Consider the following 17,002-nt stretch of genomic DNA (forward strand, 5'->3'; position numbering starts at 1 on the left):
ACTTTGGGAGGCTGAGGCGGGTGGATCACGTGGTCACGAGTTTGAAACCAGCTTCGCCAACATAGTGAAACCCCATCTCAACTAAAAATACAAAAAATTAGCTGGGCATGGTGGGCGCCTGTAATTCCAGCTACTTGGGAGGCTGAGGCAGGAGAATCGCTTGAAGCTGGGAGGCGGTGGTTGCAGTGAGCCGAGATTGTGCCACTGCACTCCAACCTGGGTGACAATGTGAGACTCCATCTCAAGAAAAAAAAAACAAAAAAAAAAAACCAAAACTGTAAGCTGAACCATTGTAAGTTGGGAACCATCTGCACACACGCACACACACACACACACAACATTCTGGTGAGCACACATACTTTAATCACTATAAAATACTTGTTTCTGAATGATCTTAAAATTTGACCAAACTGTTTTTATATTGCTAACATAATAGGGTAATTTGCCACCACTCCACTTGATTGCTTATGTTTAATGTATTCAACTAATTTGGAAATATGGTAGGGTAGTGGTTCTCGACGTGTGGTCCCCATACCAGCAATACCAGCATCACCTGGGAACTCCTTAGGCAGTTTTGAGCCCCACCCCAGGCCGACTGAATCAGCAGCTCTGGGAGTTGGGCCCAGCACCCCAGGATGTACCAAGCTCTCTAGGTGATCCTGGAACAGGTTAAGGCTCGAGAGCCATGGGATGGGGATTATGCACTGTGGTGCTGGTAATCTTGGTTTCATCAATGGTTCTCCTGGTGACACGTGGTCACAACAAAGTCAACTGGTCCCTGGCTTTTAGTTCCCCACCAAAAAAGTGCTGTGAGGATTCTTGTTTGTTTAAGGTTCAAAGATCTCAGAGCTTAGAAGAGGTCAAAAGACTCACAGTGGCTTAAATATTTTCAGCATAGTTTGCATGAAGGTTGCCCATGAATACCAGGTCTTTACTTACCAATTTTGACTAAATGTGAATATCAGGGTTCACGTTACACATAGCAATTCTTTTCTTCTTTCAAAAAACAAAAAGAAGCTCTGAAATTAGAGCTCTTACTTATTCACCGTTGGATGGCAGGCTGTAGTGGAGGCAACCTTCCAGAGATGCCCCATGCCTGGGTGAAGGCTGATGACCAGGTTCTGTTACCTTCCCGGGCTGGAGGAACCAAGGCTGGGAGGTAAAGGAACTCCCATTGGGAGGCAGTGCCAGAACTACAACTAACAACCATCTGACTCCTTGCTCTGTGCTTTGTCTTCTGAATGAACAATGCTGCTTCTTAAGTACACATAAGCCAAACTGCCTCTCAAATTGCAGCCATCTACTTTGAGTTCAGATTTGCACAGCATGACATGAATTGGGCTGCAAATTATGCAGAAAACAGCCATCACATCCATCTGTGATGTCAGAATCCTCAAGTACAATGTGACCTGTTAGTATGTAACAGAGTAGAAGGATACTGTGTCTGATTCCTTCCCTATGAAGAGTGATGAATATCCTTCCAGATGCATTTGGCCCAGTGTGAAAAGGTTAAATATGATTGAGGTAATGCCTGTGATATGCTCAAGAGCAGATTTCATATCCAAGGGTGCAGGCAATTAGATTTTTTTTAATGGTGTAGTAACTAGAGAAAGAAAACACACAAATACACTCATACCTAATGGTAAACTGAATTTATTTCCTCTTGGAAAACAATTCCAGTAATCTCCAGGTTCAGACTGCAGAGTAAACATTAATAACAGTAACATACAGGTTAGTTCAACTGATTCAAGAATTTGGCTGCGTGAAATCATTAAGGAAAACCTTGAACACTCAAAGCTTCAAATGTATCCAGGGAAAAAAAAATTCTTTGACAGTCTACATAACAACTATTGCATATATAGTGATGCTACCTGTCACATTGCAAGGCTTACAAATATATATATACGGGCCTTATCCAGCTGTGGGGTTCTGTTCTGTGAGAACATCTCTTCATGGTTTGCAAGAATCTTCAGCAATAAAAAATAGTCTTGGATTTAAGCGCTGATATACCAAAAGAGAAATTCTAGGCTTAAGTGTAAAGAAAAGGAAGTCCAACCATAGTCTCATGTATAACAGTTGTTTTTAATCTTTCTTCCTTAAAAATACTTTATCTTAAGCCATTTTGGTCATAGTCTTTTTTTTTTTTTTTATCTTGCCTGAATAGGGCCCAAGTCCACTTGTCTTTATAAGACCATTTTAGTATCAGACGACATAATACATGTGCAACACTTTATATACAAGGGATCTATCCGGTGCGCAAAAGTTCAAACACATGAACATCCAACAGTTTGATAATACAAGTTTTATGGTACAATACAATGTTTCTGAATAATATACATTAACAATGAAAGTTTCGTGCAAAGAGTAAAACATGTTCCCTTTTTGTGCCACAAAAGCAATTCTTGAGAGACTGTACTTGCACTAACTGCTGTGTTGGGTCATTGTATGATTCTGTAAATAACAAAAAAAAAAAAAAAAAAAAGAGAAGAGAGGGAAAACAAACTTCAGTGATTTCATTTTCATCAGACCAAGCATATATACATGTAATTAATTCATAATGACTTGAACAGAACAATGAGTTTCTGCCCTCTGATGAATAGTGCTCATGGGTGCCCTCTAATGTTAAAAAAAATCTAATGCTTCTTCCCCAGGGGGAAACAGACCCAGAGATCTTCTGAACCTGCTGTCACCCATGAGGGCCTGGAAGGAGAGGCCAGGGCAGAAGCCTCCTTAATGTGAGATGGCTGGCTGGCACCTTGCCTTTTCTCCACCTCCGCCATGCCTTTCTATAATACCCTACCGCCATCCATCATCTCTTCTTATTAAGATACGACCCAGTGTTCAAGGAGCAGGTAGCACTGTTTTAACAGTTTTATGGATCTGTGCGTGATTTCCATTGGTTACATATGCCTCTGTTCCAATCCCTCTGAGACTGTAACATCTTGACAACAGGGGCTCTATCTGCCCCTGAATATGGGTATGAAATGCAAGAGTTAGCTGGCTGATGATGGACAGTGGGAGCAGCCCCCCTCCTGAGGGTGGGCTTTGGGCTGTGGTCATACCGTGGCTCAGGAGCAGATTACAGTAGCCCGCCAGGTCTCCCCTTGTCCCCGGATGCTCTTTCTCAGCTGACACAGCCTGTGCTGTATATTGGTGGTCCCTGCTCATCTATGCTAGCATGTCCCCTTTCTGAGTGAACACTCTCTTTCCAAATTGTGAGAGGGTAACTGGGATTGCTGGGCAACTCAGGACCACCAGCCAGGCCCTGAGGGTGGATGCCGGGTGGGAAAGTTGAGCTGAACCTCTGGTCATTCAGCCTGTATTCAGGGAGCAGGCAGTTTGCTAGTTGCTGTAAAGGATGAAGAGATAACCTGGTTCGCCAGGAACCAGGCCTGGATGATGGTCACAGATCTGCAGGATATTTGCCTGGAGCATAAGCCTGGAGATGGCCTGATCTCCACTCTCCTCCTCTGTGCTTTCCTGGAGCCATGTTCTCTCACTACTCACTTGTATCCCCTGACCCCAATCCCTTTGTATTACAACCTTGGGGCCCAGCTCAAAATATCACCACTTCCATCCTCACCCCATCTAACACTGATCTCTCCCTTCTCTGATTTCCTGCTGCACTTTATACTGCTTATATAGGATGCATCTTAGGTCTTGTCTCATGATTATTTGTAGGCCTGGCTCTCACTCATGCCAATAATTCCGATGTTCATTCATTTATTCATTCATCTACAAGCATCTATTGAAAACGTACATCAGCACCTGGCACATGCCATAGCGCTGCAGTGCTCAGGAAAGAGGGTTTGGCTATCTCAGTGACTGGCTGGCAAGGCAAGGGCTGGCTACTGGAGAGGAAGGGCATGGTCCTTGCCTTCATGCCTTCAAAGTGCTCACAATCTAAAGAAGGTCATGTGGGTACATAAAAGTAAAGCAAGATGGCAAGCAGTCTATTAGAAAAGAACACAGAAATGTCACGGATACACCTAAACCTGCCTAGCCATTGGGGAATGGTTCCAAGTGGATCCAGCACACTGACAGCTGGAGACATGAGCAGAGAGTACAGGGAGGGCACTCTAGACCAAGGGACCCACATGGGTCAGGGCAATGAAACAGGAATATGCAAGGTACGTTTGCAGACCTGCAACTTGTTTAGATTGGTTGAATTCTTCTGGAGTGTTCTGAATCAACAGTACTCACGAGACATGAAGATGGAGCTGGTTTGGGGCAAGAATATGAGCTGTCTTATCTACCTTGCTAAAGAGCTGAGACTGTCTTGTAGATTAAGGGAGCCATTGGAGTATTTTAAGCAGAGGGATTCATCTTAGAGATGTTTGTTATCTCTTCATCCTTTACAGCAACTAGCAAACTGCCTGCTCCCTGAATACAGGCTGAATGACCAGAGGTTCAGCTGAGAACCAATTGGGGCTGGGTGCAGAAGTTGGCGGGGGGCTGGGAGCCTTGTGAAGAGGACTTAGGTCTTCCTTGTTCCATTTCAAATTTAGCTCATTTTTGAAAAAGATGGATGACAAATCATGATGCAGACCAGTATTTCACTCTCCCTTATTTAAAACATATCTTAATAGTCCCAGCCTCAGAGTGAATACAGGAAATAGCAAATTGTTTTTATGCCAGCTCTTTTATCTGTATATTGATTTTTAATACTTCTGAAAAGTACTTGTCACCGATATGTAGACAGAAAGGGTAATAAAAGTACTAATGAGACCGAAAAACTTTGCTATTTTCTTAAAAATCAACATGATTCTGTTCGGAAAGGTTATAAACAATAAAAGTTTGATTACTCAAAATACACCACATCTAAGCCTTCTTATACCTTTTGCTATCTCAGAGTCAAGTTTATAGAAAGGTTTTTTATTTTTAAAAAGTCCAAAAACAATGACCAAATAAGTACAAGAAGATAACGATAATACAGATCGAGCACCTCCAAATGGGAAAATCCAAAATCCAAATACTCCAAAATCTGAAATTTTTGAGCACTGACATGATGGAATATAGGTGACTAAGCTAGTAACACCTTTGCTTTCTGCTGATTCAATGTACTGAAACTTTGTTTCATGCACAAAATTATTGAAAATATTGTGTAAAATGACCTTTGGGCTATGTGTATAAGGTATATAAGAAATATAAATGAATTTTGTGTTTAGACTTGGGTTGCATCCCCAAGACATCTCATTATGTATATGCAAATATGCCAAAATCTGAAATCGAAGACACTTCTGGTCCCAAGCATTTTAAAAAAGGAATACTCAACCTGTATTTACCTAAATGATAGGACTCTGACAGAAAGATGGGTGTTTTTTTCTTCTTACCAAATCAAAAAAAAAAAAAAACAGTTTAATTACATTATTTTCAAATGTTTAAGTGCTTATGATGGACACTCCACATGTGATTGGATTCTAGGGGTTAGTAAAAGAGTACACAGTGCAATTTTCCTGGTGTTTTTATATGTGCTCATATCAAGATGCTACAAGAACCCAAAACAAACTGCCCATAACAGTTGGCAATGGTTGTGTGTTGTATGCTTTCATCCTCAATCAAAGCCATACAAGTCTCTTCAGAGGTGCAAGGACATGAACAAATACACATACATCACTTACTACAACAGACTGAAGTTGTTTCATAAAGGAGTTATGTTTTGCATATAAGAGAGAGGAATATAAATCACTTGTGAGAAGGGCAAGGGTATGGCTTGTGAAATTCAAAAATAAAGCAACCCAATGTAAGTAATATCAACCTAAGAAATCTGGCATGAGAAATGTAAGGGCAGGAAGTCCTCTTGGTGTGGAGATGCCTGCAGACCACGGAGGTCTCTTATTCTCATTTTGTTTGGTTTCCCTTTTTTGCTCCAGCCCAACAGAGTGCTATGGCAGGGTGTCCCCAGGCCTGGCTGTCCACCATTGGCAGTGATGCTCATGGTGGAAGGCAGCACGTTCCTAGAGCTTCTTGGGCAATGGATATACTTGTGTTGGAAACAACCCCGCCATGGGATTCTGCTCCATCCTCAAGGGCTTGCCTTTGCCACCTTTGAGGATCCGGGGGATGTGTCTGTTCTCCTCCTCCACGCAGTATTTCAAGTCCACTGGAAATACAAATGGCCTCATTTCATTCTCTGGGGGAAGGAATGGAATATCTGAGCCATGGTTTATTCGATTGGCTTTTAGGTGTTGGTGAGAACAGACGCGAAGTCCTAGTCTCTGGTCTCGACTAAAGATTCTCTGAATAGAGCTTCATGGGAGCACTCAGTGTTTTTGTGTTTTCTGATGCTCATAGACATTATTTCTTTAGAAAGGGAGACAAGAGGCAAGTGGGAAGGATAAAAAAGTAGACAGCAGAAGCACCAAGCAAAGAGAGGGTAGGCTCTGAGGCCCAGTTTGCTCTCCCCCTGGCTACTTGCCACACCGCAGAACCAGTCCTGAGACAGCAAGGACACAAATGCATATGAGCAGAAAGCAGAAAAATGCTGCCAGGCCATCCACAAGCAGCCTTCTCTCTGTGCAAGAGTTTTCAGCTCTTTAGGTCCAGAGGAAACCACTACACTAGAACAAAGCAGTGGGTAATCTCACCAATTTTACACAGCAATTCACAGTCCCTAAAGTACTTTAATGCAATGACAGGTTATGAGAAAAAATATCTGTTCCAATGAAGGGAAAGTGTTTTACATAATTGAGAAGAACATCAGTGCAACATTGGTGGAGGTGGGGGGTGAAGACAGAAAAGGAAGTAGGAAGAGAAGAAAACTTCTGTAATCCCACAGAGAGCCATATTCTACTCTGCAAAAAGCCATCTCCTGGAGACCCCATGTCTAAGTAACTGAAAATTGCAAACCATTAATCCCAGTTATGAACAGTTGTTTTACACGAGGGGGGTTTGTGTTAAAAAAAAATCAAATCCACAACATACCTTAAAGCTGAAAAGAAGATCCATCTAGGTATGATACCTTAATAGCGAGGTTTCAAAAACACTTTCTTTACTGTAAAGGGCCCCATTTGGAAGGAGTGTGCTGTATGTATTTTTTTTCTCTATAAATGTGAAATTAAACTCAGAAAGCTAAAAAACAGACGAGGGCCTTAAAAATTCCCTTCTAGCACTATGTATTTCTTTTTAAATATGAGATGCCTTTCATTTTACAAGACTGGAATTCTCATTTTGGGCTTGGCACTCTAACAAATGATTAATTCAGCCTCCTTTTTTTCTGAGAGCTGACCACATTTGCTGGTCAAACAGTTTAATCCTATTTAAAATGCAATCCAAGAAAAATATTTTTAAGTAAAAATAAAAATCCATGATCCTTTGAAACTGTTCACCTTGGCTAAAGACATTCCATTTTCCTGCAATCTTGATGTAAATTTGAATTTTTGCACCTACATCAATGATGAAATTCAGCTTTGGAGGAAAGCCAGGGGGAACCTATCTTCCTAGAGTTGAAAAATTAAATTCCCAACCCCAAAACTTATGCTCAGAGATTGCCTTCACTTTTCTAATTCTTTGGCAGAGACCATGTCTCGTCTGTGCTTTGTAACACTCTGTTGGCATCGGCAAAATGTTACATATCAGTGGTCATAAAAACAAAAATGGCATTTGAATGGAAGTTTTGTGAAATCTGTTGATTCAAAGATGTTAATCATTTTTACCATGACTTGTTTATTTATAGCCTTTTGTTTCAAACAAATTCTGACAAGCTTTTAAAACTAAGTAAAAGAGCCAGCGTGCTATTTTAAAAAGGAATGAAAAAAAATAACAAGCTTTCCACCACTAATTCACTATGCCATTAGAAACCCGAATTTAAACTGCAGTTGTATTTAATTTAAATGAGATGTTTTCTAACTAGATGAAATAGTAGGCAATTGTGGCTCAGAAACAATGCAAGGCGGGAAGAAATAAAGAAATATAAAGATTAAATGTGGCTGTTTCTTTCAACAGATGGTGACAGCACCATGGCAGCGTGTTGTTTTTTCTTTAGTTGAAGAACACAAACATCCGTAATCAATCATCACTGATTAACTAATTATATTACCCTTCCTTTTATCACTTGGGTTGGACCTTTATCCATAAACACTGAGGATAATCGGTATGCTCTTATTTTTCTGGAAGTATATTCTAGTTCACATACAGCCGTGCAGTTACAGGCTGCAAACAGAATTCTACATTACCGTCCACCTTTAAGCACTATTGCTTTTTTTCATTTTTTATTTTATTTTTTTAAACAAAAGCAATTGGTTTCCAACAGGCTGGATAATAAGTCTTTTGACCTGCATTCTTCTTTGACCCATTAAGGTCACCCCTGTGCTCGGGCATATAGCTGACTTAGGAAATGCCTGCAAGTCCTACATTTCATCTCCTGCCCACTCAAAATAAAGCTTCCTTTAAATGTGTCTGTACGGGTCCCTGAAGGCCAAAGAGGCATCCCTGTAGTGGGCAATGGAGGGACAGAAGCTTCTGCCTTTATTAATGAATGCAGACCATTATGAGTCTGGCTGGCTCCTTCCCCGTTCCCAGAAGCATATACTGTACGTGACTTAAAATGCTAGAATATTGACACAAAGCGAGCTGGGCACCCCTAAGGAAAATTACTCCTTGGATATAATGTAGGCTCGTAACAGCTATTAGAGTACAAAATAAAACCCTCCGGGATCAGACTGACATATACCGCATTCTACCTAGTCCTCAAACATTAGAAGAATTTCTTTGTGAAGGCATTCTCAAGGACAGCATTAAACTGACTTTTGTAGCAATCTGCAACAGCTTTTTGGCTTAGAGCTTTTAGTACTAAATCTCTGGTTCGAATCAATATAAGTACTATATCTTCTACATTAATCAATACATTTGGTTCAATACATGTTCTATTAAATTATACTTTCTAATCAAGATTTTTACATTTCCACCCTCTCTTCTTTTCATTCCCAACTTCTTATGCTAGTAAAATAGTTTTAAAAGTGTATACAGCTAATGATGACAGGATCCTGGGTTATTTCCCCTGAACGTTAAGAGAAAAAATAGTCACAATGGCAAAGGGTGACCTTTAAGCATCTTAATAAGGTTAACAGGATGTGAATGTTAATAAATTAACATTTTCAAAGTCCACACAATTACAAAAGTACTCATAATTTTCAACTGATTAAAAGTAAATTGCTATGGCTCTGGGAGTACCATTAGGAATGTTCTAAAAATTACACTGAAGACCAAAATCACCCTCAAGTACCCTACTTTGCCCACCCCAAAGTTTCTACTGCCCACAACTATATAATTCCTGGCTGAGGAAATCTGGGGTAATTGTGTTTTTATGGACCTTACCAGGTAAACATCAGGACCATATCTGTGGATATTGCATTTTTGTGAGCTATGCTATAGTTCAATGCATATTTTTTAAAGGACAAATATACAGTATTTTCCCTAAGTGCTATGAGAATCGAAAAGACATATGCATAGTGGATTTTTTTCATAGCCAGGGAAGTTGACTCATAATCTTTACATTTGTAGAATCTGCTAGAATGAAGTTCTACTCTTTTATTATGACACAGCAATGGCATTTCCAAATTGTCATGTATGCTTTTGCCCCTCTCTTTAATGCCATGAATGTTGCATTTATGATCATGTTTGCACTGACAGAATTTCCCTTTTTATTTTTTCATATGGTAATGTCATCACCATGAACTTACAGAGACAGTGATGCATTTTCTTTTGACATTTAACAGTTCACATGGGCTTGGTCTGACATCTCAAAGCATTTTCTGGATGACACTAAGCTATATTAAAGCAAAAGGTGAAATGGCATCATCAGAAGCGATCAGAAGAATACAAGATATTAAAGAAGGAAAAGGACTATTAGGGCATTTGGTTTGTCCCCTTGTAGGAACATAATTGTTTGATAAAGTTTACACACTAGGCCAGTTTTGAATGATTCTGGCAATGAAGTTGCTATCATACCTCCCATAGGAAACAATTTCGCATTCTAATAAACCTCACTGAAGGACATTTTTCTTGTTGTTCTCTGGACATTTGTGCTAACTACGTCCAGAAAAAGGGTGATCTGAGATAATCCTGAAGGATGAGGACAAGCATGTTGATGAGTTTATGTCCCAAACACTAGACCATGTACCTATAGTATAAAGTTCATCCATCTCATCCAAAGCAACCTAAAAGACTATCCAGTACACCATTTCTCAGTCATTACATAAAACACATCCCATTCACTTGCTTGGTTCCAGAGAGGAGCCTGAAAATAGATTTTAGAAGGCCAGTGGGGCTTGCCTTACACAAGCAGGTTTTCCCAACCTCAGCACTACTGACATTTGGCGCTGGACAATTCTTTGTTGCAGGGGGTTGTCCTGGGTATTGTAGGATGTTTAGCAGCATCCTCAGCCACGACTGCCAACATGCTAGTGGCATCTTCCCAGTTGTGACAAGCAGAAATGTCCCCTGACACTGCCACATATCTCTTGGTGGGAAGCATCTCTCCCACCAGGGAGATATTGAGGAACACTGCCTTATACTGTTTGAAAAACACTTGTGCATGAATAAATGAAAGCTGGGAAATAAGGAGGGTTCTGAATTTAAGGGTTTTGAAGAATTTGCAGGGAGGAACTGATCTAAAGGGGAAGAAGAAATGGTGGCCTATGAGGTGTGTTAAATAGCTGTAATGAGGAGGTCTTGTTAATGACCTGTCTTGTTATTGACAGGTTTAAATTAGAGGTCAGACACAGGAACAGGTGGTCATAAGGAAGGTATATAATTGTTTTGAATTTACTTTGTATTGAAAACACATTGAGCTTGCTATACCATGCTTGAGTATGCTACTTTGTCTTCATTATAAGATGGTATTTTCCCCATTTTAAAAAGAGAACTGCAAAGGGACACATATACCACATGAGACTGTACTGCAGTAAATATATACCGTACTGCAGTAAAACGTAGTCAGTGGGTGAACATGGGCAAGTATACAGAAACTGTAGAAAGAATTCTTCCGAGATATATAATGGCATTGTTTATGTAAAGAACCAAGTATTTCCAGAAGTGTTCATTCTTGTAGTGACTTATCAAGACCATCCATACACCATTGATGAACAAAGATGGTACGTTTTAGTGGCAATCAACCAATGCTGCTTTAGGGATATTTGCAATCTAATAATGTTTAAAGGTACCCAAATATTAAACTCTGGAAATCAGTATTTGGGGAATGGAAAAAACTATCTACTTTGAAAGAACTACAGAGCCATCATCCTCAATTTGTTGGTCTAGACTCAATGGCAGGTGAATCAACTACACCTCTAAGTAATACCGCAGAGAAAGAAAAAATTGGTTTCAGAGCTGGGGGTTGGGGGTGGTACATAGCAGCATCTGGTCCAGTATCTTATTTTATAGATGAGAAAATTAAGTCCCAGAGGGTAGAAGCCAACACTCAAGGTCTTAGAGTTAGTCCCACGGCTGGGCCAGCTGTACAGATAAACGACACTCATTGCCACAGCCCAAACCTTCTATCTGGAGAGACAGGGTGCTCTAGGACACAGAGAAAGGGCCCATCACCTTATGTCAGAGGCTTTGTTCTTGGAGGAGTCACACATGCCTGGTGCGGGAGAGATGAGGAGGCAGAGGTAAAAAGGGAGAGAATGGCCCCCGAAGTAGAGGGAAGAGCAGCAGCAAAGCTGAGAACCAGAGGGCAGAAGGCAGGGGGGCAGAGGGCAGAGGGCAGGAACTGTGTAGGAGCTGAGGCATCTGGTGGAGCTGCAGATATGTCCGGCTGTGCCGGGAGGTAGGGAGTCACTTCAAAAACGGCCTATTTTCACCACATTTTGCTATTTTCTGCAATATCAAACGAGCTGGAAAAGCCCATGGCGGTTACCATGTACCAAGAATACCCAGTTTGACCTTAGTCTAATGTGAGTCTTCAGAAGCTAAGCAAAGACTAATTATTTAAATAATGCTAAGTCCTAGTTGCTAACATAGAACAATTCCTAGTATTTTGACAATTAAACATTTTGGAGATATAAAACAAGCCCTTTAGTCCACCAGCTTCCAAAGGACAAATTCTGCTGTGACGTCATACGTGGGAAATGTTAACATCGTGACAATCCCATTTTCCATTAAGAACTTAAAAACAGTAGTAAAATTGTAGTTGCAAGCTGACCCCTATCTGTTGTGCATACCTGACAAGCTTGAAAATTTCCCTCTTTGCAACTGACAATAGCGTGCACTATGTACTACATTGAGAGTGGGGGAAAAAGGTGCCGAAAGGGAAGAACAGGCGAAAAAGAGCAAAATGGCCACTGGGAAATATAGTAAAGAGTACGATGTTTATTTTTAAAAGAAAACAATGAATTGAGCTGTCTGTTTCCATGCAAGAAACCAGCAGAAAATTTAAATCAAACTATATAAAGCCGGCACCAGTGAGAGGGAGAGTGTAAAGATTTCACTCAAGATTCTGGAATTGCAGGATTCCAGCGTACTGTGGGACAGAAGGCTTTGATAGGCAATACTGTCTAATAAGATATTCAGGGATTAAGTCAGTGCTTCACAGACAGATGTGTCCATGTGCCAGTTGTTGCTAAGCTTTAATTTTTTCCCCTGTAATGTTTAATTTATCACACTGGCGCTTTCTAAACTAGAACATCTGTAAACAAGGTTAAGAATGACCTCCTTCCAATTTTACATCCATGAACAGTGCCCCTTCTTCGTGCTCTAATTTTAGATACCTTAAAGATAAATAAATCTTTGGAAGGAAGAAAAAAGAAGGCTTGTCTGACATTGTAATGTGTTCATCTTGGGCGAATACAAATTTCCTCTCCGCCAGCTCTCGGTGCACACAACCAACTCTTGCTGCTGAAGCTATATTCAAGCATCCCCTTCCCAGTCAAACGCAATTAAACAAACTTCTGCTAAATATTTAACAGCCTTGTGTACCAATTAGCAGCAAATAATGGAAGCTTAAATTGATAATTGCTCAGAAATGTCCTCTTACAAACATTACAAAATTCCAACTCCTCCCTTTTCTCTTAGATTTTGAATCCCGGAAGGTTTTTGAAGAGAATTTAGTCAGCGAAATTAACTATAATCATATCACTTGGTCAAGATCTCAGAGTTAAGTTTGGCTGTTTTGCAGTCAGCTGCAAGATTCCACTGGCATCATTTACTTCACTTCCGTGTTTGAAATCCATTGAAATTTAGTTACACACTGAAAGATGGTGGAGCAGGGCATTGATTTAAAAACTGACTGGCAGGCTTAGGATTTAAACTCTGGTCCACCAGATTCAAAAGGTCATCTGATTAGAATGGGAGAAGCACAGGGCGTTGTAATTTATATTCAAAGGGTAACCTTTGTAGGAAGAAGGAGGGAGCCAAGACTCTTTCTGCTTTTCCACTTGATAGGGACACGGATTCCCTTCAACCAAATTCCAATAATTACAAAAAATAGTTTATTGAACTTGGGCAAAAAGCAAAAGAAATGCCTCTTCCTTGTAGTGTATTATTTCTTTTATTAAAAACACTGCCACACTCCCTAGGAGGTAAACTCACATTAAGAGTAAGTCAAACATGTTATAAATCATTAAGAATAACAGAAAAACATCTTTCCCCACCGTAAGCAAAAAAAAAAAAAAGCTTGTCTACTATGGCATATGCTTTGGTAAAGATATATAAAAATAAAACTGTGAAAGGACAATGTATTAATTTAGATAAACTGTGTTAAGTATGAGCCACCTCCTGAGAGGTGTGTGTGCGTGCATGTGTGTGTGCGTGTGCGTGTCTGTGCACATGTGTGTGCACACGCGTGTGTGCGTGCGTGTGTGCACACGCACGGGAATACGCCTGTGCGCATGTCCATTTCCACGCCTAAGCGAGTGTTGCGCAGGGCAAAAAAAAGAGTTACATACATGCATTGCTTCTACAAGTAAAATTCCTGGTGTTTGCCTTTGATCTTTCTGTCTCTCTGGGGACTTATTCCTGCATGGAGAATGCAATTAGAAGGAGCCCCAAGTAATTCTTGTTTTAAGATCTAAGCAAGCCCTTTAAAAATGCAAGTATTTCACAGGCCCAATTCTGTTTGGTTATCCCCTACTTTAAATTAAAAACCCAAGTTTGGAGAAGAGAAAACATTTCACACTCAAGTTTAGTGCTTTTTTCTTTTTGCCTGTGTGCTTGCTTTTCTTTCTCTTTTCCCTGTACGTTATTGTGTATTGTTGCAAATTTCAGGTCTCTTTCTTCAACGATCCCTCCCCACCCCCTAAAATCATCCCGGTTTATTAGCAAGTTCATACAGGCACAAAGAAGTCAGGAATGGTTGGGTGCATTTCCTATTCTCTATTAAATCTGTTCTTAAGATATATTTTTATTCTTTCTTGTCCACGATTTCCCATTGTCTTATACTCTTTAAGGTCTTAAAATGGCAGAGCTGCCCCCACTCTCTACCCTGCCAAGAAGAGCTTCTATTTGCTTCAGAAACCCACACTTGAAGTTCCCATTCTCCTCTCACTTCCTGGGCACCTTTTCTGGCTTTACTTCTAGGTCTCTGTGGGACAGTTTCCTCACCCCTTATGGTGCACAGAGCTACTGGAAAGAGAACCCTTTAATTCCTCCACGCAGAGATGTGCTGTAGCTATGGTGAGAGTAATCTATAACCCTCACATCCTTAAATAATTTGCTACTCCAAGTTAATTTTAATTCATTACAATAAAGCAATATAATTTTAAAAATCTCTTTAAAGTGAAGTATTTAACATGATCCTGAAAGAAAGACAGTCCTGACTAACAGAGGGCCAGGCGGCAGGCATGGTGCAAACTCATGCAAATTCAAAGGTGAGCCGTAAACAAGAACACACAGCAACACTGCCATGCATAAAGGGCCAGGCAACGGGAGGCCTCATTCTAATCAGTCCTCAAAGGAACCTGCCATACAGAAGTGGCACTTATTCTAATTTAAAGCCCTCATGCTTGCTTCAGTGTTGCAAAATTTATAAAAGAATAACTTCATTAAACCGCCTGGCACTTCAAACACAAATGCAAACCAGCCACAACACAGAAGGAGCTGGACAAGAGGAAGAGAAATATTCCCAGAGAGTTGTTAGCTCAGATATTAAAATAGAGTCTGCATTGTGGTGCTTCTCTTTCCGTGCAACTTTCCTTCACCAATGACTCCTGCCACCGGGCTCTTTACTTCTGTCACGAGTCCTGTTGCTCCTGTGAGTTTGCTTAATAACACTGAAAATCATTCAAAGCGGTTTGGCGAGCCCAGTCACATGCAGAAATACATCTGGCAGTGCATAAATGAACGCTATTCAATGTTCCTTGCCTGGTCTGCAGAGGAGATTGATTCTGAACACACCACTATTACAGTTCCCATTTACTTGGGTATATATTTCAGACTCACCTAAGTTGTTGAAAAACTAGTGGAAGAAAAAATTTCTTCTCCTTAACCCTGGCACTCAAGAAAGAAAACAATAATAAGGGTTAAGTGGAAACAGTCTACTGAATCCACGCACGGCGCAGGAGAAAAGTTATTGTCACATCCTAAAACATATGCTTTAAAGGGAACTTCTTTTTCTCCCCTGAATCAGAGTCCTAGAAACGCTACAGAAAAATTACTTCAGGCTAGATTCCTAAGCTACAATGCAGTGTGTGTCAGAACACACATCATTTCATGCTGAACTGTCAGCATATTTCTCAAAATCATTTTTTTTTGGAATGCAATGTAACGACAAATCTGGAAGCCTGTATAAAACCTCCAAGCCTCTGAGAAAGTATGTGTCACCCACAAGTTAAACTAAGCATCATGATCTTGAGAGATCCCAGTAATGAACCACTCCTTTCCTGCTCAGTGTTTCTCATCACCTTAGTGGGCACAAATCTGTGCTAAGATTTTGCTTCAGAGAACACAGTGAGCGTTCAAAAACCTTGAAAATGGTAATCCGTGGATGAATAAGAGGAAATGGCCTTAGGGTAAGTAAAAGGTGAATCTCTCCAAGGGTTATAAAAGAAAAAGACTGTTTATCCCAGTTGTTTTTCAGAATTTTGGAGTGGGATTCTTGCTGTTGGTTGGAAGAAAGACCTGTTACAGGGTGCTCAGACCAGGCTGACCGGAGACCAGTTCCACGCAATGGATGTGAAACTTAAAGTTGTCACCAAAAATTGCAGGATGATAGGAGTCATATTCTTCTTAGGGTAAACAAATATTGAAATGAATTATCTCTTATCCCTATGCAATTGTTTTATAGTGCTGGAAGCTTTTTATATCCAAATAATGCAATATATTGGTGAAGGTAAGTTTGTATTCTTTTTTCTCTCCATGAATACAATCGAGCTAATCAGATGGAATGAATGAGCCAATTCACTTACAGGCAGCCTTTATTATATAATAAAATATGGATTATTGATCTTGTGGAGTTGGCAATTGCATGATGCAAATTCAGTGAAGGAAACCTCCAATATTGGAATTTGAGGCTATTTGTATTGACGCTTGAATCTACCTGAACTATTTTCACTTTTGAAAAACCATCAAAATAAAACAACACTAAAACTAATTAAACCCAGTGTTCCAAAAAGGACAAAGAAAAGTTAACACAGAGGCCTGGGATGGAAGGCTGGGATGGCCCCCTTATAGGGTATAATCCCTCGTTCTATTCCAACGGAGGGAGAAGAAACAGGCAGGCTCTTTGGGCCTGTCTGTGGAGTAGTGAGTACAAACTTATTTGCTAGACCCAAATGTACTGCCTAGGCAACTTGCTACAAATCCTACCCAGCCCTGTAATAAGAGTCAGTGTATTGTTGTGGCTCTCACACTTGTGAGGCAGACTTGTTTAAAATACAACACTGGGCTGTCCTAGCAAAATCCTTTCGTCTCTTATCTCTTAAAAAATGCAGTCATCAGCCCGGGTTAGGAGACAGCTCTGAATTCTGAATACAAGGGTCACATGGCAAGGAAAGCCTACACAGCAAACACTGAAGGGAAGAAAGAACGTGAGCTATGTTATTCAACGTGTATTTACTCACCTCTG

General features: G+C 40.4%; 1 protein-coding gene across 4 annotated transcripts in view; it reads right to left on the reverse strand.

Annotated features, from left to right (window-relative positions):
* Positions 1 to 1,637: 1,637 nt before the first annotated feature.
* ZNF521 (zinc finger protein 521) overlaps positions 1,638 to 17,002 on the reverse strand; it is a 291,451-nt gene continuing 276,086 nt past the window's right edge. For all 4 annotated transcript variants that reach the window (XM_014342309.4, XM_034943929.3, XM_034943928.3 and 1 more), the window contains one exon: positions 1,638 to 2,451. In XM_014342309.4, coding sequence (XP_014197795.1) covers positions 2,422 to 2,451 — 30 coding nt within the window. In that variant the 3' untranslated portion in view covers positions 1,638 to 2,421. The remainder of the gene's footprint in view (positions 2,452 to 17,002) is intronic.

This window comes from Pan paniscus, chromosome 17, assembly GCF_029289425.2.
Source record: "Pan paniscus chromosome 17, NHGRI_mPanPan1-v2.0_pri, whole genome shotgun sequence".
NCBI lineage: Eukaryota > Metazoa > Chordata > Mammalia > Primates > Hominidae > Pan > Pan paniscus.